We start from the raw sequence: 25,971 nt of genomic DNA, 5'->3' as shown, positions 1-25,971 counted from the left end.
CTGCTCTGTAGTGGATCTGGGGGAGTTTAACTGGGTGATTGAGATCTGATCAGCTCGCCAAGCTAACTTTTTGCCTTGGTCCTGTTTGTGTTAAGTCGTTTGGACTTAACTTCCCTCTGGAAGTTAAGTAATGTTAAGATTAAGTAATGTTAATAGGCTAGCTAGCCACAGCTGATCGGTGACCATCAACAGTCCTGATATCCAGAAACACCACAGTGGACATCTGTGTATATCTGTCCAAAATCAACAACCACAAATCAATATGGTAAACCTCCAAGCAGTGTAATTCTAAAGTGCATATTGGTGGTTCTATAGCGGAAAGCTTGCCAGGTGTAGAGTAGCTCATAATGGGGGCAGTAAGGGGCAGTTATATAGTGAGTGTGGCCAAAACAAAAGACCCAAGTTTTATTAAACTACGTATATCCTTTTCGAAGGTTTAGCAAAAGAAATCAGAGACAAACGTTGCAAGACTAACATGCATGTTTATGTGTGTGATTACTTCCATCTTGCATGCAGTAACAGCGGGCTAACTGAATGCATCGGGGTGGGATTTATGGATTGTATTTGGACACAGAGTTTGAAGCTGATTTCAGTCCGTTGGTGTTTCAGGGTTCGTAGGAACAGCGAAAAACTGGTAAACCCAGAGAAGCAGAGGAAACGCCTGGACAAGAAGGCAGCGTCCTCTGCAGACCTCCTCACCCGCTCCTCCAGCCTGGAGAAGTAAGCCACGCTGCCATCCCTCACAGCTGTCACCACGCACTCACAAAGCTCACTTTTTCCAATTGCTGCTGCAGCCTCACATCTCTCCTCTCAGAGACCCTCTCTGGAACACCGATGGCCCTGTGAATAATAATAATGCATTCCATTCGCATGATAACCTTGCAGTGATTAGTGAGGGACCGAATGGTGTCACGCAGCTGTCTCACACAGTCTCTCTCTGTCTCCACAGTCGCGCGAAGGAGATGGTCGCCAGTACAGGTGAAGTAGCTTTTCTCTCTTTAATCCTGAAACTGAGATCCCAATAAAGTGTTCACTTTATCCAAATGATGAAGGAAGTACATCTGCCATATACACATGGTATTTTATGCAGAATCCAAAACAGTTCAACCTGTAGATGGGTCAAGACATGTGTTGGCCCTTGTGGTTTGCTGGGTCAGTAATAATAGCTGCTATGCCTCTGCGCTGGTGACAGCCGTGGTGGAGGCATTCTGCTTTTCTGGACTCACAATTGGTTAGTTTTAGAATGTATTCCAACAATAAGACATCCCTCTCCACGCTGGCATTCATGGGACATCACTGTGAAGGACAATAGAACTAGGAATCTGATTGTGCACCCGACAGACCAACAGTCTTAGCCAACTGTCTTTCAGTTCATCACAACTAGGCAAGCGCTTTAGTTGTGTTGCAGCGTTGTATGTGCACACATGCTAATAATCAAGCTCTTGCATATCAAACCCACCCTGCGTCGCCTCTGGTTGTGCAGTAATTCATATGGTAATGTAACAAACCATAATGAGTGTGTTTCCCAGTCAGGATGAGGTTTTTGCCGTGCCCTAGTTATTTGTTTGCACGTTACTGTAGCATCATATCCTGTTTCCAGAAACCTGGACAATCCTCTCCTGTGATGCGGTCAGAGAAACAACGAGTACATTCTGCCATTATCTTTCATTACTGGAAGACTTGAAGCACGCAGACATCCAGAAAACTAGATACATGTAAATAAGACCAGGTTTCCTTTCATTCCATATCAATCACCAGCCATATCAGGAAAGGGTTTAGGGTACTGTAACTATAGCAACCCCCGAGCGGGCTGATGATGCTAAATGCTTTTGGCAGCTTTCCCCAGGCATTCCACGTCAGCTGTACTGTTTGATTGCATGAAACCGGGCCCTTTGTTGATTGATGACAGGTGACCTTTATCTGGAGTGAAATGCAAGACATGGTTTTCCAAAGAAAGGCTTCTTTAGTGAAACAGAAGTAGCATTATACGAGGAACAAATATAGACATGCTACAAAGATTGTTAGAATCAGGGACTGTTTCCAAGTGTTTGTAACTTCAGAGTTGAACTTGACTTCTGAGCTTGTGCATGCAGCTCCTCACTCCTCACACATGTATCATTTGTCCAAAGATCATCGCATCTCCCAACCAACCACGGTTGGGTTACCGAGCTTTTCGGTGTTGGCCTTTATTCTGGTTATGGCCCGGCCTGTTGCTAGGCCTCACTCCGACACAGTGTCTCTCACTCTCTCACGTTGTTTGTGACGTCAAGGAGAAGAAGACTTGTGTTTGTTGAAGCCAGTGCAGAATGCTGGCAGCAGGCCTGGAGGAGACGACACCGCTGCACAAGATGTTCCAAGTTGACTTTAATCCTTTTTCTCTGATGTTAAAAACGTGGTCTGAGCAACCACTGATTTGACAGGACTCTACTCCCTGCTGGTTGCCTGGGGCAACACAGGGCTGTTCATTTGAAACAACACTTTAATGAGGGGGAAATGCAAAAACATTTAATGTGTGAGCCAATTATCAAACATGTTGCATGTTGCTTAAAAAAGTGAGATATATAATTGTTATTCATTTAATTGTAAGACTATTATAAATATTTGATAGGGATGTCCCCATGCTTTGCTCTATATGCTGAGCTAGGTTACTTTAAGGTAACGCAGTATGTTTTAACGCATTCAAAATCTTTTCAGAAATAATAGTTGCTTAAGAGTTACATTACTGTGAGAGTATTGTCTGAAGTACCTTCCTAAATACCTACACTTGTTTTACTAAGTCAGTCGTGTCTGTAATGTTAGGTCTCCCTAATGTTTGCTAACATTAGCCCATAAGCTACAGGCCATGCCAGACTAAATCAAGCTGGTGCAGTAAAAACCCTGACTAGATTGAATCAAGTAAGAATGCTTTGCATTAATTATGGATAAGATTAAGTATTTGAGAAAGAAAGAACTTGTTAGTTTTGTCCTTCAATAGTTAAAAAGCCTAACTTTAAATCAGTGCTAATGGGTTGTCTTTAGAGATTGTGAAAGCATGGCATCATAGTTTAAGAAACATTTGGTACACCTGTGCTTTGTTTGTTTATGGTCTTAAATAAAGTGTGAAGTTTAGTAGTTACTAATAATAATGCCAGGCACAGTGGGGAACTGGTCCCTGCCTAAATACTTGTGACAAAGCAGTTATCTTGGCGTTATCTACAGAGCTTCACATCCAGCTGAAAGCTCGCAGCGTACCCTGTTGACACCAGAAATATCACTCAGCACGACATTTCCCACTCCTTTTTGAAAGCTGGCAACACATTTTGAGTTCTTGTGAAGCCAAACACTGCGGGGCCGGTTTGGGCCGTGGGCGCTGCCTGGAATCACACCCACTGTGGTTAGCTCCAACGCGCCTGACGGGCTGATCAATGACCCGGCTGAGGAGCTTGCCAGAAGAACATTCTTTAAGTCTTCGCCTGCTCTTTGTGTCAAGATGTCTTCAGAACTCTTTCTGAATGACTAATAGTCGTGCTTGGCATGAGTGTAGCTTTCTCCATTCTTGACAGTAAGGTGGCAGGAAGTATGGGGCATAGGACAAATGTTTCTCAACACTATTTTTAAATGCTGTGGTGTTGTAACACCGATTTATTAAAAACTCTTAATTAAAGCTGACTACCTTGTCAGATATATTTATCACTTTAACAGTTCATTTAGAATGTATTTTATCAAGGCAAATAATAGCAGATCACCCTTTAAGTTAAGCTAAGAAGAAGTTTACTATTGTTCCCTATATTGTTGTTCTGGATGTTTACCTTGTTGTTTACGACTGACAGTGTTGGTTCTGTTTTGTTGTGGGAAGACACTAAAGAATGTTCCGATACCACCATCACCTAAATGATAACGAGCTTTGGCTCTGTCCTCATAGTTTCAGCCTCACCTAAGATGCTTCCTAATGAATGTTATTCTGGGATAGGATTCGAGGCAGTGCTAGAGTCACAGAACCACCCATTTCTGTAGGTCAGGTTGTTGCTTTTACGAGCAAGGAGTTACTGATGACTCAGGATTAGCAAGCTAGGCTAACCACCTTTTTACTTTCCCATTAGAATACAAACTAAATGTCTGATAGCACAGTCTTTGTCGAAAACAACGTCCCACTTAAATAAGCTTAGGCTACACAGAATGGCGTTCAGTGTACAGTGCCTGCCATGGAAATCTCCCTTTAAAAACAGTTTTATTAATTCAAATGTTCAACTTTCAAAGCTTTTAACATTTGAGAATTTCGTTTAAAATAAAAGAAGATTTGTTATTATCAAAGTATGGCACGGGAAAAGTGTTGTTTAGGTTACAGTGCAGTGTAATCCAGTGCTACATGGGATAGAAGCCACTGTGTGTTTTTGTTTTTATCTTTGTTGAACGAAAAACTAAAATAATGATATATATTTGTTTTACTTAACCTGTTAGCTCTGTTTCTTGAATTACTGCTTATATTCCGTGATCAAGGAAAGTGTCTTTACTTTCAGGTGAACTGTACTCACAGAGCGTTGATGACCATTTTTACAAGGTTGAATTACGGCCAATAGTAAATGAAATAAATAATTAGAGAGCAGGCGGGAATATTCTAAGGGTTAAGGCTGTATTTCTTTTGAAACCCTAAATATGCCTGAATATGAAAGATGTTGCCTTTATGTTTCTTCCACTGAATTGTCAGTTGCTGCAGGAACCAGTTGTTCTACTTGTCCTGCAGCTCTGATTTATTTCTTCCTGTTTCCTCTTTGACTTCTGTCGACGTGAGAACCAGGTCCCTTAAGGTAAGTCTCTTCTCAAGGTGTCTCTTCGGCCCTTTACCAGTTACCACCATTTTATGGTCGGACAGATATTTGAAGACCCTCTGAGTCTGAGGGCTCACATTCAGTCTGCTCAGCCTTGCTGCTCGCCTTCACCCCCCAGTCTCATAAAATAACACAACTGTTTCCTAGGGAACAGAGCCAGGTTGGAAGTCCAAAAAAGAAATGGAAAAGGAAAATATAATCCTGCATGAAATCCAAAGCTCATAGATCTTATGTGTAAAAAATAAGGGAATAGATCCTTAGGGATCGTAAAGAAAACATTAGGTCAGCTGTGGCTGGAATCAGCTGTGTGTTAAAGCAGAGAGGATCATGGGGTTTATTTGTATGGCTAACCTCATGCCTTCCCTCTCTCACAGGATCCCCCGGGTCCAGAAGAGGAACCTACAACCAAGGTAGACCTGTGTGATGTCACTTTGTGTTTAAGCAGTTGTTATACCTTGAAGGTCAACCGAACATGCTGTTCTTTCCCCTTCGCTGTTTGTTCACTGGCCAAAGCCCGCCTCCGGTATGACTCATCCAACACAGAACTCTGTTACACCTCAACAATTTAATAACATCATTCAAAAAAATAACTCATACAATAAACTGTTCCAACTGAACAGCACCACAGACTAAATCCATGACTGTTTAATCATTACCTCTATCAATAAAATAATTATTATTATTAATGTCGTTTTTTTCGTACACTTTTAGCTGGGTGTACCTAATAAATGATAACATATATTTCAGATGTTGTTTTGTCAGGCTATTCTGCTGCCCCCAAGTGGCATTAATAATCAATAATGCAGCTTTGTGTTTGTTTTGCAAGTACAAGTGGGAATGCAATGTCCCAATGCAATGTGATGACAACAGCTTGTTGTTCTATCTCTTTCTATGTTTCTCTCATTTATTTATTATTCTTTACATTTGTTCTATATATTTGTTTCTGTATATTTAAAACTGCTGAATTTAAATGTCTCCTGGTGTGTTTGTCCTCCAGAACAGTCGATCAAAATGTTCATCCGGGGCCGGCCCATAACCATGTACATCCCCTCCAACATCCTGAACTATGAAGACCTGAAGATGGAGCCGCCCTCTGAGAGGCTGGAGCTGGACTGGGTGTATCCTTCCACAGTACCACAGCAACAGTGTGCTGCCTCCATATTTATGAGGGATATGTTCAATTCAGACAGTGCCTATTTCACTGTGCGCTCATTTCCTGGATTCAAGCCACCTTGTTTGTAATGTCTTTAATAGTCTGTGAGAGCAGACCACATATGAACTGTGAGCTGTGGGTGACATATGTTTAGAAAGACATGTATGGAAACATGGAGATGACTTGATGATGACGCACTTTCTTCGTGTGGTGAACTGTTCTGTTATTAGATGAAATGGATCAATGATTAACCTGAATGTGACCTTGACCGTTTCCTGCCAGCTATGGTTACCGGGGGCGGGACTGCCGTGCCAACCTGTACTTCCTCCCGACGGGCGAGGCAGTGTACTTCATCGCCTGTGTTGTTGTGCTCTACCACATCAAGAACCGCACACAACGCCACTACACCAATCACACAGACTGCGTCCGCTGGTCAGTGAGACACAATTCATTTCATCTGCATCGACACACACAATGAACACAAACTCACTCACAGAGCTGGAGAACATGTTTTAAGCATCACATGGCCTAAAGGCCGTAAAGGGTCAGATGTTGCCTATTTGAGAAATTATTAAGTTAAATTATTAAGTTCTTCCAAATGTATTAAAGGTCCCATGTCATGGCCATTTCTACTGATCATATTTCCATTGTTGAGGTCAACTAGAATAGATTTACATTGTTCAATGTTCCAAAATCACATTGGTTTAATAATAATAATGCATTTTATTTATGGGCGCCTTTCAAAGCTCTCAAGGACACCTTACAGAGCATAATTAAAGAAGAGTACACAGTAATACAAGACTTAAAAAATACTTAAAAAACAGAGACTTAAAAACAACAACCAGTTTAGCAGAGATTAAGAAATGGAATACGCCAGTTTAAAAAGGTGTGTTTTCAGGCTGGATTTGAAGGTTGGGAGTGAGTCCATATTGCGGATGTCTTGTGGGAGAGAGTTCCAGAGACGGGGGGCAGAGTGGCTGAAGGCTCGTGACCCCATGGTGATCAGGCGGGCAGAAGGTACAGTGAGTTGGAAGGCAGAGGAGGATCGGAGAGTACGAGAGGGAGTGTAGATGTGAAGGAGCTCAGAGAGATATGGAGGTGCAAGAGTGTGAAGGGCCTTGAAGGTGAGGAGCAACACTTTGAAGTCTATGCGCTGCTTAACGGGGAGCCAATGGAGTTGTTGGAGAACCGGAGTGATATGATTAATGAAAGGAGTTCTGGTGATGATACAGGCGGCTGAGTTTTGGACCTGTTGGAGCTTACGTAGGGATTTCTGAGGAAGACCAGAGAGGATGGAGTTGCAATAATCGATACGGGACGTAACAAGGGCGTGGACGAGGATGGCGGTGCTGTTGGGTGTGAGTGACGGGCGGAGGCGGTTAATATTGCGGAGGTGGAAGGAGGCAGATCGAGTGATGTTGTTGATGTGAGCTTCAAATGATAAGGTGCTGTCAAGGATGACACCCAGACTCTTAACTTGGGGGGAGGGTGAGACTGTGGAATTGTCAATAGTGAGGAAGAATTTGTCAGTTTTAGCCAGAGTGGACTTGGAGCCAACTAGGAGAAACTCGGTTTTATCACTGTTGAGTTTTAAGAAGTTGGATGAGAACCAGGATTTGATTTCCAGTAAGCAGTCGGAAAGGGCAGTGGGGGGGAGAGTGGAAGTGGGTTTGGTGGAAAAGTAGAGCTGGGTGTCATCCGCGTAGCAGTGAAATTGGATTGCGTATTTTCTGAAGATATGGCCGAGAGGTAGGAGGTAGATGATAAATAGGAGGGGGCCCAAGACAGAACCCTGAGGAACACCAGTGAAGACTGGATGGGACTGTGATTTGAAGTGTTTGAGTTGGACAAAGTGAGTACGGCCGGAGATGAAAGATCTAAACCAGGTGTGGGATGTGTCAGTGATACCAATGGAAGATAATCTGTCAAGGAGGATTTGGTGTGAGATGGTGTCAAAGGCTGCAGTCAGGTCAAGGAGGATGAGTATGGATAAGAGCCCAGAGTCAGCTGCTACTAGGAGATCGTTTGTGATTTTAACCATGGCCGTCTCTGTACTGTGTGAGGAGCGGAAGCCAGACTGAAATTCTTCAAAAAGATTATTGTTGTTCAGATGAGTATGGACTTGGGCTGCAACAGTTTTTTCGAGTATCTTGAAGACAAATGGTAAATTAGAGATTGGGCGGAAATTATTCAAGTTGTTGGGGTCCTCACCAGGTTTCTTGAGAATAGGGTTATTGCACCTGTTTTGAGGGATGAGGGGACGAGACCAGAGGTAAGGGAGGAGTGAATTATGTGGGTAATTAAAGTGGAGAGAGAAGGTAGACATGCTTTAACTAGGTGGGTAGGAAGGGGGTCAAGCTGGCAGGTGGATGATTTTGATTTCCGAATGAGATTTGATATTTCAGCGACAGTGGGAAGTTCGAAGCTGGATAGTGGGGAGGAGAGGTGATTTAGCAGAGGAAAGAGCATCCTTTTAGGCGAGTATGTGGCTGTTGTACATGTCCTTATGGACTACAAGGCCAGTTTTGGTGTACAGGCGTTCAAGACGACGACCTTTAGCTTTGAGCTGGCGTAGCTCAGGTGTATACCAGGGGGCAGAGCGGGTGAAAGAGACAGACCGGGTTTTCAGAGGTGCATGTATGTTTAAAAGGTTCTGGAGTCCGTCATTGTAATGGGAGACCAGCTCATCTGTGGTTGATAGGCAGTCTTTGCAGGGGAGGTTGTTAATTCCATTAGAAAAAGCAGACGTGTTAATATTCTTGACGTTACGGAATGAGATGGAACGTGACATATTTGCTTTGGGTAATGTTAACTTAACATTGAAGGTTACAAACTTGTGGTCAGAAATGGGCAAATCGAATGCAGAGCAGTTCAGAGGAGTTATACCAGAGCAGCAGATCAGATCAAGTATATGTCCTTTGGAGTGTGTGGGAAAGTCAATATATTTCTGTAGTCCAAAACTGTCCAGGCATGATGTAAAGTCCGTTGTGAGACTATTGTTGACATTATCCATGTGAATATTAAAATCACCTAGCACTATTATATTAGGGGAGAGAGAAGATAGGGAAGTAAAAAAAGCAGAGACTTCATTTAAAAAGTCCTTATTGGCCTTGGCTGGACGATAGACAGTGGCAAGAATTGTTGGAATTGGCCCATTGATTGAGTGATGGTTTCTCACAGCATCTCTGTAAACTGGCCTACAGGGTGCACTTTGAGGGTTTTTGACTCTGCAGACCGTTCACATGCATAGAAACCTTCATAACACACAAGGTGACGGGTCCTTTAAAGAACCCTATCATGCTTTTTGGGATTCCTCTTTCCTGTAGTGTGTTATATAGGTGTCTAAAATCCCTGTGTTCCATCCATGACATTACATAGTGACATCATTATGTAACACTTGCGCTTCTATTGGCTAGTGCTCTAACACATTGTACGTGATAGGCTAAGGGCAGGACATTTCCGACATCTCTAAGCGGTTGACCAATCACAGCAGAGCCGGCCAGTTAACCAATCAGAGCAGACTCTGCTTTCAGGTTTAAAAAGGCTAATTGTATAGATCCATATTACATTTCTTGAATAAAATGAGTGTTATTGTAATCCCTAAAACCCCAGTCAAGCATAAATCTGGCCCTCAGATTATTCAACCTATGACTTTATATATATTTCTGCTAATCTCAAGATACTACAAATTAAATTAAAGTAAATGTTTCCCCAGAAAATCCCCCTAAATCCCAATCTGCCAGGCTCTCAACACAAAGCCATGCATATACAAACCAACCTACAGTAGCCAAATAATGAGGCTCATTCCCATTCAAGACATTGGCACACACATACTCGGTGAAATAACCACACTTTTAAGTTTCTCAATTGAACTCAGACCAACAACAATCTTTATTATAGGTTTGCTTATTTTCACTTTTGACAGTATGAGTGTTTTGGACAAATTCATGAACTAAATATGCCAAATATTACGAGTGCGCATAACATGTGTTTTTTTCACCAGCTTAAAAAAAACAGGGAAATTAAATCCAATCTCTGGCTTGGGCACCTTACTAGTGTGCCTTTTTGCACTAAATAAAAGCAATGGGGTGTTGTGTGAAATAACACATTTATTTATTATTATTATTTATTTATTTATTTGCCCCAATTGAAATATTAGGCCAAATATGTATATTCCTGAAATAATGGTTTCCAAGTGGCACTTAAAGGCTTTGGGGCAAACCACAGTTGAACTGTTCCTGCAGGGAAGCCAATAAAGTAAGGAACACTCTGGCTTTAATGGTCCACTCAATCACATGTGATTTGGAATGAGACCATGACTATGAGGTACTGACTTTCAGCTGTAAGGGCATTTGGGGGGTAGCTTATTATGTTAGTATGACTTTTTTTTTTCTTACTTTGTGTTTATTCCAGTTGTCTCCATTCCATCAATGTCATTTACAAACCATTTTAGCAGTTGCTAGAAGCTCAATTTTCTTGAATATAGAAAAATATGTACATTTAATAGTTGTTATTTTTGGTTGATTGACTTAAAACACCTTGTACAGCTACAGAAGCACTTTTTATTTTCTCTCAATATTTGATATTGATGCAATTAAGAAGATAGCTTGAAAGACAATTTCTTCCCCACTCTTAATCCCGCCTTCAAAGCTCTGATTGGTTCTCCAATTGGTAGAAACAGCTATCTCTCAACACAACATCAAACCCATTTAAGCAACATGAAGATTTAGACAGACAAACACAAGGTGTACCCAGAGAAGCATTTAGAAGCTAAAGAGACATCATTTTTTTTAGGAGTTGTTGGAGACCAAAACAGAGATACAAAAATGTTGTTTCGCTATTCATATACTTGAATAGGGTTTTATCTTAGAGCCATTTACAACTTATTTTTGTTATGTAGTTAAATCATTTCTTGTTCTTCTTGCAGTCTTACCCTCCACCCTGACAAGGTCCGTGTGGCATCTGGACAGACTGCGGGGGTGGATAAAGATGGCAAGGTGACTCCTGATAGGGATACCCCCCCCCCCCCCCGTTGGCAGTTCACTGTCTAGCACTGGCTTCCCCCCAGTTTCCACTGGGTCCGTCTGTACCACGCTGCGCCGCGTTACGGCTGCGCCGCGGTTTTGGTCCGACCTCCTCTAGCGCCATAACCCACCGGACGCGTCCCAGAAGCGTTTCAGAAGCGTAGCGTCTGAACAGTTTTTTAACGACTTTCACAAGATGTTAAACTACTGAATGGCTCTGTACTGTACCTACAAGTATTAATTAACTTTAAAACATTAATATGTAGTTGTTACCTTCCACTCCACAAACTGCAGCGACTAAAAACCAGGCCTTGTCCTTTCTGATGTTGTCCTTGTAGTAAGCATTGGTTACATCATATATAATAGTGTGTTTTTCCACTTCCATGATGAAAACCTCGTCGTCCATTGTGGGTATCGTAGTGGAGGTGTTGTGATGAAGGAGGGGGGTCTGCTAAATTAGTATATGTGGGGGATGGGCCTGGCCCGGATGCTCACCTTTCCACTTCCTGCGAGGGGGGCTGCCTGCCCGACGTTACGTTACGGCTGCGCCGCGTCAAAAATAGGATTCATCCTAATTTTAGAGAAGCGCTGCACCGAGCCGCTTCTGGGGCGCGTCTGAGCCGTAACGCGGTGCGTGTGTGGTGGAATAGCACCATGAATAGCACCCATTGACTAGAGTGGCCGCGATCCTTACGACCGCCGCGGCGCAGCCGTAACGCGGCGCAGCCGTAACGCGGCGCAGACGGACCCGTTGGAAACTGGGGGTTCGTAGTGCACTGATCGATTAGGCTAAGCTAACCTGTAGCTGCTCCCTCCACACTCACAACATTTCATACAGACATAAATAAAGCAGCTGTATTCGCCATACAGGAAACACACATTTAAAACGGTTTTGCCTGATGTTTTTGTGCACACAAGCATTAATCAATGGTTCGGAAAGTGGCGCTGTACCTTAATAATATAAAGGCTTGTATTTGCGTGCATTTCCTGTTCGGAAAGTGGCGCTGTACTGAGAGTGGAGGTGTCCTGAGATCAGGCTCCATGGACCTGTGAGCTCCGGACAGCGCAAAATGCGTACATGAAGCGCTACGTCATGAACGCAAGAAATCTACCCTCGTGGGGGCGCGCTCATGTGATTGGCTTAGAATGGAGGAGACATCTGATTGGCTATAGATAGAAAAAATTACAAGTACGAACACATTTGTGTGTGCATTGAAAAACACAAGTGTGGATCCGGAAATACAAGTGGGAATCCTTTTGCGTGCATGTGTGTATTATGAGACTGTTCTGAGCCCATACTTAATTGACCCATATTTTTGAAAATATAAATGACTTGATATACTGCTGGGTAGCTTAACCTATACATACATAATGATTTATTTGTAGATTCATATTCTGTATTATAAATCCATACCTGCCAAGTAGCTAGTCACTACATTTGTAAAATGAATGTAGTGGAGTAAAAAGTAAAGAATTGCGGTCAAAATACCTCAAAATTGTACTTAAGTTAAACATACTTAGTTACATTCCACCAGTGGGAACAACCCTTACCCTGCTCCATGTTTTTCTGACTGCATACAACCAGTCAGTATTATATTTTGGCTCATAATATTAGATCAATGGAACTAAAGTGTTTGTGTGTGTGTGTGTGTGTGTGTGTGTGTGTGTGTGTGTGTGTGTGTGTGTGTGTGTGTGTGTGTGTGTGTGTGTGTGTGTGTGTGTGTGTGTGTGTGTGTGTGTGTGTGTGTGTGTGTGTGTGTGTGTGTGTGTGTGTGTGTGTGTGTCAGCCCCTGCAGCCCTGTGTTTATATCTGGAACTCCACCACCCTGGACACCCTGCAGCAGATCGGCCTGGGGACCTTCCATAGGGGGGTGGGATCCGTGGCCTTTTCCTTTGCTGTGAGTTGATTGCAATATAAAACACTCACTGTACATCCTCAATTACACTTTATAAAGGATTTACCTCAACTGCAGCCAGGACCAGGGTTGCAGTCGGATAATCCAAAAATCAGCTCCTAAATTCTAACCCTATCTCCTATTCCTTGACCTCTGAGTGAAAGGTCACGGGGTTAAGGGATAGTGGATAGGAGAATTCAAAAGGACTTAGGAGAAGAGACTGCGGTACTTTAGAGAATCGACTGCACTTTCACTATCCGACGTGTTTATGATGCGCCAGCGGACGTCATGAATGTGCGTCTGCTGCTGTGGGGAAACCATGGAAACCACAGTTTCCTATACAGCGGACTACAATATGGATGTTCAATAAGAACGAGGGACTACTGTGAACTCATCTAGAGACTCTGCACCGTGCTCTGATGCTGCTGCTTTGCTTTATGAACGTGGACAACAGAGAAACATATTCTTCAGGACCAAAGCTGGAATTGAAATAAAAAAGGAAAGTGAAACTTCTGCTCGTCACCCTCTCCCTCCGGTCCACATTAATACCAATGATCCCAATACGTATGATTGATGGAAAGATCTTAAATCAATACAGATGTATTTATTATAAACGTTAGTCCTTAACATCTATCACTGTGTATATCACCATTCAAACATCTTTTAAAAGTTGAACAAACCCCACACAGCTCAGTAAAGACTGAAATGTTGACTTTATTTGATCATTTCAGTAAAAACTAACGTTCATATTTCTCTTTTTGATTATAATACTGATGAACGTTCAGAAAAAAGCACTTTGGCAACTTATCACATACGTTTTAAAATGCTTAATAAGCACCATAACTTTCATGATATCATTTCTCCGTCATAAACGATTGTTTCCGTGAACGGCCGACTGTTGAGTGACGTCAAATGCTGCGGCTGCAAGGCATTGTGGGGCAGCATTTTCTCCTCTCCTTTCGGTGAGGGAGGTCCAGTGGTTCCTAAGCTAAAGGAGGCTATAAAGGAAGTTTGAAACCTCCTTTCCTTTCATTTAGAGAATTGGAACGGCACTTATCATGGCTGCCACTGAGGGACTTCCGGGTCATTTCACTCCGTTAGGAAGGTTCCTAAGCTGAACGGACTATTGGACTTCAGCCCAGGCCTTTATTTAGGACAGGGCTGAAGTCCCCCCTGTCCTCCAGCCAGTGGAACACCATTATCTGTCATGTTCAGTTCAGTTTGATGGTTATTTCCTCAGCCCTGACCTTATCAGCAGCAAAGAGGGATTTATTTTTTTATTTAATCATTTTCTCTAGTCACTTCCAATTAGCCATTTTGTGATTGCAGTGAATGTACCGTCAGTGAAACATAACACTTCCTGAGCAGCCTTTATTATCCTGTTGGAAGTGTTGAGTTTTATTACATGGTACTAAGTTGACGTGATGTGATGTTGTGTTGGTGTTGTGCTTAGGACTCCGGAGCGTTCCTGTGTGTGATTGACGACTCTAATGAACACATGATGTCAGTGTGGGACTGCAGTAAGGGCACCAAGCATGCAGAGGTCAAGGTAAGCAAAGTCAGGTCACAGTGTAAAGGAACCCAACAGCAGGGTTAATAATAAAGAAATATCAACCCTTCAAATGATAAGAAAAACATTTTAACAACAGCTTCATTTAAAACTAAAATAATTGTAACGCTCCTCATCTCTGCATGATAACCGAGCTGCTTTTTATTTCTTTAAATCCATATTTAATGACAGTATAATGTAACTTGAACTGAATGGATTGTTTTCCTTTTTAAGACACAATATCTGGATTCAAAGAAAGTTTCTCTCAGTAAATATGTCTGCAGTAATCATGACCAATGAATGCAAACATATCTCATTGCAGTATCATCTGATCAGTAGAAATATATTGATCAAAAAGTCACTATAATAATATGTGTCCAAACGTGTGTCCAAACGCCTCATTACTGTGGCGTTTGGATTCTTGGACCCCAAAGCAGAGACAGACACAAGTCAAGTTCAAGGTGTTTCATAAATAATACTAGGCCAAGGCAGGTACTGTCGACAGGGAGCTGGCTGGTAGCAGAAAGGTCCAGAAACAAACAGAAGGAAAACGTTCCTGGCCAAAAACTCAAAAAGTTGCACAAAAACTGCAAAGCGAAACAAAAACTCGGAGAGGCCCTCTGGATCCACGGACAGCATGTCACTCTCTGGCAGAGAGGCCCTCTGGATCCACGGACAGCATGTCACTCTCGGGCAGAGAGGCGCTCTGGATCCACGGACAGCATGTCACTCTCTGGCAGAGAGGCGCTCTGGATCCACGGACAGCATGTCACTCTCTGGCAGAGAGGCGCTCTGGATCCACGGACAGCATGTCACTCTCTGGCAGAGAGGCGCTCTGGATCCACGGACAGCATGTCACTCTCTGGCAGAGAGGCGCTCTGGATCCACGGACAGCATGTCACTCTCTGGCAGAGAGGCCCTCTGGATCCACGGACAGCATGTCACTCTCTGGCAGAGAGGCGCTCTGGATCCACGGACAGCATGTCACTCTCTGGCAGAGAGGCCCTCTGGATCCACGGACAGCATGTCACTCTCTGGCAGAGAGGCGCTCTGGATCCACGGACAGCATGTCACTCTCTGGCAGAGAGGCGAGGTGAGGGCCAGGCTCTCAAAGAGCAGGTTGGTTATGTGAGTGGGAACAGGTGGGCCTCATCTGCAGCCAGGAGAATACCAGCCACGCCCCCTGTCACACACCAGCCCTGCAGAGACGGAGGGACTGTGGGCCCTTCTCACTTCGGTTAAATGGATTCCTTGCGTCGTTTCTCTGCGACTAGTCCCTCCCACCAGGGAAGCACGGAGAGACGCAAGGAAACCACGAGAAGCAGGGAAATGAGTTTTAAGAGCAATGGGACGTCCTTTCCTCCGGAGCGTCACGTGAAGCACGTACCGAGGCTTGTATCGTTTTGGGCCAGTGGCGTCATCGATGACAAACGAAGCCTCGCTGCCTGTCGATACCACGTGACTGCTTCAGGAAGCGATTCAGATCGGTTGAACCGTTGAACCACAACGCTCATAATACCTGGATGTATAATAAGAACCATATTACCCCTCCTGTACCCGGGCCCGGTGACACGATGGAATCAAGAGAGCTCAGACCCTCACTTATAGCGGTCGGAACATGTCTAAGTATAAATAGATACAAGCATAAATAAATGTAGGAATAAAAACATCAATAAATACAGGAATACATATGTTGCAGTGTTTTCAGGGAGATTCAGTGTGTGTGCTGTGGCTCAGCTGGAAAGCAGTTGACTCACGACCGCAGGGTCCCCGGTTCAACGACTGAACAACACGTATTTGTTGTTGTTTATAAAAGCTACAGCTAAATGAGATAATGTAGTTAATAAATGTATTCTTTGATATGGTTTAGCCTTTCTCCGGCTACAACATGGTTACGTTTATGAATATTATTAAGGAATACAAATCCCTCTTTGCAATGTTTACCAGCCTCCTTAGGCTTTTCAATCACAATCATTCAACTGGAATAAAAACAATATTGTTAACATGAAAATATGATTTAATGTTGGTTGTTTAGAGTTATTCTAAGGCTTTACTCAATGGGAACTCGGTATGAGATAGAGCACACTGTTGAGAAGTCCAATCTGCCTGTTGTACACACTTTGACCAGCAGGGGGTTTGTGTTCAAATGAAGCCCATGATGAAGCCTCATGGGATGAACCCTTTTGAGAACCAATTGGCTGGAAAGCTTCAAAGCTTCATAAGGCTTCATCTCGCTATCACACTAAACACACTGCACGAGTTAAACACAGTCTAATAGCTCGTGTCCAAAGTGTCCACAACACAAGAGCAAAATGCGTGAGGCATCTCCTCGCAGCAGAGCCTCCAGAGAGATGATTGTCCCCAGCTTTGTAGTCGTCTCCAGCAGGTGTGCGCCGGCTGTGCGCTGCGATTGGAGTGCGTCGGGCCCTGCGTGCTCCAATCACAATCTTCAGGGGCGGACCAGGAGATGGCAGCCAATCACGACAGGGCAATCGCACAGCTCATTTACATGCAACACACATTAGCACAGTTAAGAGAACCAGGAAGGCAGCAGCCGTAACAGATATATCTCATGTTTGTAACTAAATGAAACAAAACACGGTATAAACTGAGGAGTGAGTCCCGTGAGGTTCATGTGTTTTCTTCACTCCGCTGGGAAACTGCTCTCATGTCAAGAAGCATCAGATCAGTGCATGCACTGCATCGTCCAATCAGTGAGCGATACACAGTAAGGGGGCGGGGCGAGTGTCTGAAGATTTCATCGGAGGATGGTCTGGTGGTTCCTCGGTTATCGCTCCTCCGTTATCGCTCCTCGCTCCTCCGGCAGAAATAAGAGCCATGGGACGCTCCTCAAGATGGCGCAGACAAATCAACTTCCGGTGAGACCGAGACCGAGGAAATGAAAAATAAGAGAAGTGAGAAGGGCCCCGCCCTGCAGAGAAGGGGAGACAGAGCAGTGAGGGGTAAAAGGAGCAAACAACAGGAAATAACACAACAACAACAAAAAACATGCATAAACATAACAATTACGATGATAATGCTTTTGTTGTTGTGTTATAGCTTATTCTGAAGACCCTCTGCGGCAATGTGGCTAACAAGAAATAGCGTTCAAATCGTGTTTCCCGTTTGAGCCGAGGTTGGCTCATCTTTTTTTGATAAATATTTTCATTTGCATTTATCTTTTTAAGCAAAAGACATTCCCCCAAAGAAGAATACATCCAATTAAATAAATAGAACAAAGTGACAATCATAAAAAAAAATGAATCCTGAAATTAATACAATTACAAGTACAAGATGTGACAGTCAACAATAATTCTAAAACCCCACTAAAAACAGCATTCATGATTCATCTCTTGCATACTAATTGACCAGGTCGTATAGTATAGTGTATGAATGTCCCCCAGTCTTGATAGAAGGCTTCAGGTTCTGCCTTAAAGCAGAGGTCCATTTCTCTGAGGCCAGACAATGAGAGCGGTTTCTTAACCAGTGACTGATTGAGGCGCTTTCTGGGTTTGTCCAAAAGACGGATATTAAACGATCAGCTTGGAGAAGATAAAAAACTATTACTCTTCTCTTGGTGTTACTAAGCCTTGGAATCACAGCGAAACTCCAAGAATACAGAGCACTCTGGGAGTGTGGCGGAAACGTTTGGGGATAATGTGTCCAGAACCTCTTTGCAGAATGCTTGATAATTGCATTGGAACAGTGTTCCTTGTCATTATTAGACGTTACACATTGATCTGGATTATTTGCGGTGGTGTCTCTGCTCTGCTTTTATGGGCTTTTATCCCAAAACGCCTCAACTTCCCTGAGAGCAATTCCAGCACGGCTGTCATGGCAACAGTGTAAATATTTTATACGATGAATTTGTCCAGCTGTGTGTGTGCGTGCGTGTGCGTGTGTTCTGTGATGCAGCAGGGGGAATGCATAGGTGGCTGTTTGAACGTGTATATCGTCTCAAGTCGGGAATTGAATGGGCTCGTGCAAGAACTTGGTGTTTGGTAGCATGGAGGGTCCTGGTACACCCAGTGCTGACCCACACTGTATAAACACCAGTTCATCCAGCAGGAACCAGATCATTACACCCCCCTCCCCTCTGCACCGAAGTGGAACAGTCCATATGCTATGAATGGAGCTTTTTATGTCCAAATGATGCTTCTGTACATACTGCATACTGTACATCATCGCACTAGGATTTGGTGGTAAAACACATCTCAAGAAAAGCAATCTGCAGCTCTCTTTGGGCCTTGGGGAAAGATGCGTTGCACAACCTTCATTTAAAGCTGCTCTTCTTGTCTTGGGGTTTCTTTGTGTTGGGACCAGCAGATGTAGGTCACGTTTTCTGTCGGCCTTCAATTCTCCCGTGCTTGGCGGTAGTTTTAAGATATTGAATATAGGGTTGCGCTGGAATTGTCCAAAAATCAGCTCCTTTCTTTTTTTTGTGATATACTTTATTAATCCCTCGTGGGGAAATGGTTTCTCTGCATTTGACCCATCCTAGTGTTAGGAGCAGTGTGCTGCCATTTTGAACGGCGCCCGGGGAGCAGTGTGGGGAACGGTGCCTTGCTCAGGGACACCTCGGGAGCACTTGGTCTTGCCGGGACTTGAACCGGTGACCTTCTGTGCTTTGAGAATCAGACTGCACCTACACTATCCGACGTATTTATGACGCGCCAGAGGATCTCATCAATGTGCGCCTGCTGTGGGGAAACTACAGTTTTCCATACAGTGGACTACTGCAAGGCACATCGAGACTTTGCACCGTGCGCTATAATGGTGTGGTTTTATGCAGGCCTTATGGGCGCTGACAACAGAACATATATATTACCAAGGAGCCTTTGACTAATGCTTTGTAGTCTCGTAACAGTACTTCAAAAGTTACTAAGAAGTGGTCGGATAAAGCAGGATTATGCGGTTCGACTAATAGTTGCTCCATTTCAGAACAAGGTCGAGAGTGTGATTATAGCAGTGGGTTGGTTTATTTACACTCTGACAGAAACCAACAGAATCTAATATAGAGTTAAATGCAACAGTAAGGTATTTTATCATCGTCACATTCAGAACTTCAGATGAAGGATCGCATTGTTTCTGTAGAGATGATTAAAGCCTGCGTTGGATGATCATTCCATAAATGTAAAATGTCTGCAATAAAAAGTGTTAACGGAAGGGTCAAACCTTTGGAGCTAGGTTTGTGTTGCCAACAATCAGAGGAGACAGACAAACCCCATTTGATGCAAATAATCCAGACTCTATTACCAAGGAGAGAAAAGGAAATACAACAGTAAAGTGGAACATTTGTTGCACACATTAATCTCATAGACTGTATATATATATATATATATATATATATATACTGTATTAATCCACATGAATACAAATACGTATGATTGTATGAAAATATTTTTAAATAATTAAAACGTTATGCAATATATGCATAACTTGTGAGACCTTCACATTTATCACTGTGTATATCACCATTCAAACATGCTTAAGAAGTTTGGAGTTTTTCGGAGTTTGCAGGATGTCCAGCCAAAGCCAGGAGCTTGAAGAGCCCAATGCTCCTGAAGCTGAGGCCCAATGCTCCTGAAGCTGAGGCCCAATGCTCCTGAAGCTGAGGCCCAATGCTCCTGAAGCTGAGGCCCAATGCTCCTGAAGCTGAGGCCCAATGCTCCTGAAGCTGAGGCCCAATGCTCCTGAAGCTGAGGCCCAATGCTCCTGAAGCTGAGGCCCAATGCTCCTGAAGCTGAGGCCCAATGCTCCTGAAGCTGAGGCCCAATGCTCCTGAAGCTGAGGCCCAATGCTCCTGAAGCTGAGGCCCAATGCTCCTGAAGCTGAGGCCCAATGCTCCTGAAGCTGAGGCCCAATGCTCCTGAAGCTGAGGCCCAATGCTCCTGAAGCTGAGGCCCAATGCTCCTGAAGCTGAGGCCCAATGCTCCTGAAGCTGAGGCCCAATGCTCCTGAAGCTGAGGCCCAATGCTCCTGAAGCTGAGGCCAAATGCTCCTGAAGCTGAGGCCCAATGCTCCTGAAGCTGAGGCCCAATGCTCCTGAAGCTGAGGCCCAATGCTCCTGAAGCTGAGGCCCAATGCTCCTGAAGCTGAGGCCCAATGCTCCTGAAGCTGAGGCCCAATGCTCCTGAAGCTGAGGCCCAATGCTCCTGAAGCTGAGGCCCAATGCTCCTGAAGCTGAGGCCCAATGCTCCTGAAGCTGAGGCCAAACAGGGTTTCAGGAAAATCCTATGTGATCAAATCTCAAAAATCCAGAACTATTCGTTGACACATTGGATCCATTGTTTTTACTTTAAAATCATGATATGTGCCGCATTGAATGGATGCATGAGATGGATTTTAAAGCTCTAGAAGCCAAATGAATACATATTTATTATGAACAATGACTCAAATGAACGTGGAATAGTAATTAAAAAATGATTTGAAAGGAATCATAGTTATGATCGAATAGACAATCATAACTTGACTCTGCATCTCATCACCTTTGTTAGCCTCTTTTATATCATTGGCCCTCATTTGTCTCCAGTCTTTCTGATGGTGCCCAACACGTGTTTGTGTGTGTGGTGTTTCCAGAATACCAACGAGGCTGTGTTCGCAGTGGAGTTTAACCTCAGCGACAGCTCCAACATCATCACCTGCGGGAAGTCCCACGTCTACTTCTGGACGCTCAGCGCAGGACAGTTCACCAAGAAGCAAGGCATCTTCGGAGTAAGACACTTTCTATTCATCCTGAACGCAGAAAAGATCTTCCCTTTTTCTGTTTCTTTTTTTCCCTTTTTGGTCAAAGCTGAACGTTTAGAAAGTTAAAACTAAATCCTGTAAAAATCACACAACTAATATTAATGCTTATTGGTAATAATAATAATAAGACGGATATTATTTTGAATTTTAAATCATTTTGAATAAATCTGACTTTTTCTCAATAAAAATTACTTTCAAAAACACTTCAATTCAAGTTCCCTTATTGTCTGTACAGAAAGTACAGCTGAAATGAATCAGCTTCCTCAGTTTGAGGTCAAACACAGAGAAGTCAAACTTGTGAATAACCATATTGATTTGGGAGAGAAAGTCCAAAAGAGAAATGAACAATCTGGAAGAATCCAAGCTGTGAATCTGATTTAAATGTAATTGATGAAATGTTGAGTATTTTCAATCAAATATGTATTTTTACGCCAGACCTAACAATGTATCAATGTATTGTTCTATAAACATCTTTTCAGAAACACAAGAAGCCGAAGTTCATCCAGTGCTTTGTGTTCAGTCTGACCGGAGACGTTCTGACCGGAGACTCCGAGGGAAACATACTGACGTGGGGAAAGTCAGCCGCAGACGTCAAAACGCTCGGGAAAGGAGCCAAAGGTTAGTGTACGGCACAAAGTGTATCCAAACAGAAGTGAGTTATTCAAGTTTGTGACAGATAAAAACCGATGTATTAACTATGGACACTATAGGGATGTATACACAGATCATGATCAGGTGTACAAATATACAGCTTTGACGAGGGCTGCCCTGTCGTCAATTCAGGCGATTAGTCGAGTAATCGTTGCACATTTATGATATATAATATGATTATTATTTGTTATGCCTGTTTCAAAGGCTGATGAAGAACTTTAGTATAACAGCTTGTTACGTTGTGCTTCACATCAAATATTAAATTAAACTGTAATAATGACATTTCGTCATATAAATGAAATGTTACACGTAGAAAGTCAGCGGTTCATACAGCAGAGACGCTGTAAGGACTGTTCGTGTGTGTCGGAACAAGCAGAGAGCACAAACAGTCAATCATCAAACCAATAAATACTACACAGGAAACAGAAATACCTCTGCACATTACGCCCTCATCGTGAAATGAAAGCGTTAATTTATCGTTTTCTGAGGTCAGAATGATTATTATATATATTATATGTTGATTCAATGCTAGGCTGCTGCCTGACTTACTCCTGTTGTCCTCCAATTATGAGGAAGGAACACACGTTGCCGTCGGTGTAATTAAGCTCCGTGTTTTGTTATGATGCCGGCGTTCTGGAAGCTGCGCTCCGATGGCGTGGATACGGAAGAGACTGTTTTCCTGCAGAGTTTCAATGTCACCTTGTCGAGCTCATCCTTTACTCGCTCAGACATATCCCACATTTTGGATTTCCTGCCTGACAAAATGAGATCAATGACCAGGCACAGCTGGAGAGGTCTGAGGGGTGTCTAGCTGACGCGCTAAATAATATGAATAGATATGAGTAAGAAAATGTAGTCATTTGGACAGTTGTATAAATAAAGTGATGAGGTCACTCATCAAAGTCAGTCAATCACTGGGTTTTCAGCACCGAAAAAACTAAACTGAACGTTGATTTGAGTTCAATGTATTATATCAACCTTTTTCCCATACCTGTATTAGGTTAGTTGAAAGCTGTCATTGTTCAGAGTTCTGGTGACAGCAGAGGGGAGGACGCTGCTCTCCAGGGGTGGAGGTTCTTGGAGTGCCTCAATGGGCAAATTGACATAATTGTTCTCTCTCCATCCACTGAAAAATTGGCTTCATTTCCAACAGAGACTTTGCAGATCATACGACAGACCCGCGCCCATGAAGGCAGCGTGTTCACCCTGTGCAGCCTGCAGGGGGGGGGTCTGCTCAGCGGGGGAGGGAAAGACCGTAAGATCATCCGCTGGAGCGCCGACCTGGCCCCCGAGAGAGAGTGTGAGGTGAACCACAGCTGCATGTGTGTGTGATGTGTCGGTGGAGGCTCAGAGGAAGTCCCTTAAAGGCTTGTTGATTAACGTGATCATTTGTCCAGATCCCAGAAAACTACGGGGCAGTGCGTACCATTGCAGATGTTGATGGGGAGGAACTATTAGTTGGTACGACCCGTAATGCCATCCTCAGAGGCACCTTCTCAGACGGATTTGTGGCCATAGTGCAGGTATGTTAACATTTCGTTTTTCTTAAGAGGCCCTATTAGGCTTCTTAGGGTTTCCCTCTCCTGTAGTGTGTGCTATAGGTTTCTGTGCATGTCAATGGTCTGCAGAGGCTGAAATATGTAACACTCGCACTTCTATTGGCTAGCTCCAACACATTGTATGTGATAGATTAAGGGGCGGGACAGCTCTAAGCAGTTGACCAATCACAACAGATCCGGCCGCTAACCAATCAGAGCAGACTGGGCTCTGGTTTCAGACAGAGGGTGAAAAGAGGTGCTGCAGCACAGGCAGTATGAGAACAATAAAGAGCTTTAGAACATTAAAGCATGGAGACGTGTAGAGACACTACACACTGATATACACCTGAACATCAGCAGGAGAGGACTCTTTAAAGTAGAGACACTACACACTGATATACACCTGAACATCAGCAGGAGAGGACTCTTTAAAGTAGAGACACTACATACTGATATATACCTGAACATCAGCAGGAGAGGACTCTTTAAAGTAGAGACACTACATACTGATATACACCTGAACATCAGCAGGAGAGGACTCTTTAAAGTAGAGACACTACATACTGATATATACCTGAACATCAGCAGGAGAGGACTCTTTAAAGTAGAGACACTACATACTGATATACACCTGAACATCAGCAGGAGAGGACTCTTTAAAGTAGAGACACTACATACTGATATATACCTGAACATCAGCAGGAGAGGACTCTTTAAAGTAGAGACACTACATACTGATATACACCTGAACATCAGCAGGAGAGGACTCTTTAAAGTAGAGACACTACACACTGATATACACCTGAACATCAGCAGGAGAGGACTCTTTAAAGTAGAGACACTACATACTGATATACACCTGAACATCAGCAGGAGAGGACTCTTTAAAGTAGAGACACTACATACTGATATATACCTGAACATCAGCAGGAGAGGACTCTTTAAAGTAGAGACACTACATACTGATATACACCTGAACATCAGCAGGAGAGGACTCTTTAAAGTAGAGACACTACATACTGATATATACCTGAACATCAGCAGGAGAGGACTCTTTAAAGTAGAGACACTACATACTGATATACACCTGAACATCAGCAGGAGAGGACTCTTTAAAGTAGAGACACTACATACTGATATATACCTGAACATCAGCAGGAGAGGACTCTTTAAAGTAGAGACACTACATACTGATATACACCTGAACATCAGCAGGAGAGGACTCTTTAAAGTAGAGACACTACATACTGATATATACCTGAACATCAGCAGGAGAGGACTCTTTAAAGTAGAGACACTACATACTGATATACACCTGAACATCAGCAGGAGAGGACTCTTTAAAGTAGAGACACTACACACTGATATACACCTGAACATCAGCAGGAGAGGACTCTTTAAAGTAGAGACACTACATACTGATATACACCTGAACATCAGCAGGAGAGGACTCTTTAAAGTAGAGACACTACATACTGATATACACCTGAACATCAGCAGGAGAGGACTCTTTAAAGTAGAGACACTACATACTGATATACACCTGGACATCAGCAGGAGAGGACTCTTTAAAGTAGAGATACTACATACTGATATACACCTGAACATCAGCAGGAGAGGACTCTTTAAAGTAGAGACACTACATACTGATATACACCTGAACATCAGCAGGAGAGGACTCTTTAAAGTAGAGACACTACATACTGATATACACCTGAACATCAGCAGGAGAGGACTCTTTAAAGTAGAGACACTACATACTGATATACACCTGGACATCAGCAGGAGAGGACTCTTTAAAGTAGAGATACTACATACTGATATACACCTGAACATCAGCAGGAGAGGACTCTTTAAAGTAGAGACACTACATACTGATATACACCTGAACATCAGCAGGAGAGGACTCTTTAAAGTAGAGACACTACATACTGATATACACCTGAACATCAGCAGGAGAGGACTCTTTAAAGTAGAGACACTACATACTGATATACACCTGGACATCAGCAGGAGAGGACTCTTTAAAGTAGAGATACTACATACTGATATACACCTGAACATCAGCAGGAGAGGACTCTTTAAAGTAGAGACACTACATACTGATATACACCTGAACATCAGCTAGAGAGGACTCTTTAAAGTAGAGACACTACATACTGATATACACCTGAACATCAGCTAGAGATGACTCTTTAAAGTAGAGACACTACATACTGACATACACCTGAACATCAGCAGGAGAGGACTCTTTAAAGTAGAGACACTACATACTGATATACACCTGAACATCAGCAGGAGAGGACTCTTTAAAGTAGAGTCACTACATACTGATATACACCTGAACATCAGCAGGAGAGGGCTCTTTAAAGTAGAGACACTACATACTGATATACACCTGAACATCAGCAGGAGAGGACTCTTTAAAGTAGAGACACTACATGCTGATATACACCTGAACATCAGCAGGAGAGGACTCTTTAAAGTAGAGACACTACATACTGATATACACCTGAACATCAGCAGGAGAGGACTCTTTAAAGTAGAGACACTACATACTGATATACACCTGAACATCAGCAGGAGAGGACTCTTTAAAGTAGAGACAC

General features: G+C 43.2%; 1 protein-coding gene across 3 annotated transcripts in view; it reads left to right on the top strand.

Annotated features, from left to right (window-relative positions):
- eml3 (EMAP like 3) overlaps positions 1-25,971 on the top strand; it is an 82,728-nt gene that overhangs the window by 47,520 nt on the left and 9,237 nt on the right. For all 3 annotated transcript variants that reach the window (XM_034106051.2, XM_034106052.2, XM_071206510.1), the window contains 12 exons: positions 610-720; positions 950-978; positions 5,180-5,215; positions 5,803-5,923; positions 6,241-6,390; positions 10,886-10,955; positions 12,770-12,880; positions 14,331-14,426; positions 21,006-21,140; positions 21,653-21,791; positions 22,978-23,129; positions 23,222-23,347. In XM_034106051.2, the coding sequence (XP_033961942.1) occupies positions 610-720; positions 950-978; positions 5,180-5,215; positions 5,803-5,923; positions 6,241-6,390; positions 10,886-10,955; positions 12,770-12,880; positions 14,331-14,426; positions 21,006-21,140; positions 21,653-21,791; positions 22,978-23,129; positions 23,222-23,347 (1,276 nt within the window). The remainder of the gene's footprint in view (positions 1-609; positions 721-949; positions 979-5,179; positions 5,216-5,802; positions 5,924-6,240; positions 6,391-10,885; positions 10,956-12,769; positions 12,881-14,330; positions 14,427-21,005; positions 21,141-21,652; positions 21,792-22,977; positions 23,130-23,221; positions 23,348-25,971) is intronic.

Source organism: Pseudochaenichthys georgianus, chromosome 18, assembly GCF_902827115.2.
Source record: "Pseudochaenichthys georgianus chromosome 18, fPseGeo1.2, whole genome shotgun sequence".
Taxonomy (NCBI): domain Eukaryota; kingdom Metazoa; phylum Chordata; class Actinopteri; order Perciformes; family Channichthyidae; genus Pseudochaenichthys; species Pseudochaenichthys georgianus.
The sequence above is the reverse complement of the archived record's forward strand: the minus strand, read 5'-3'. Positions and strand labels throughout refer to the sequence as shown.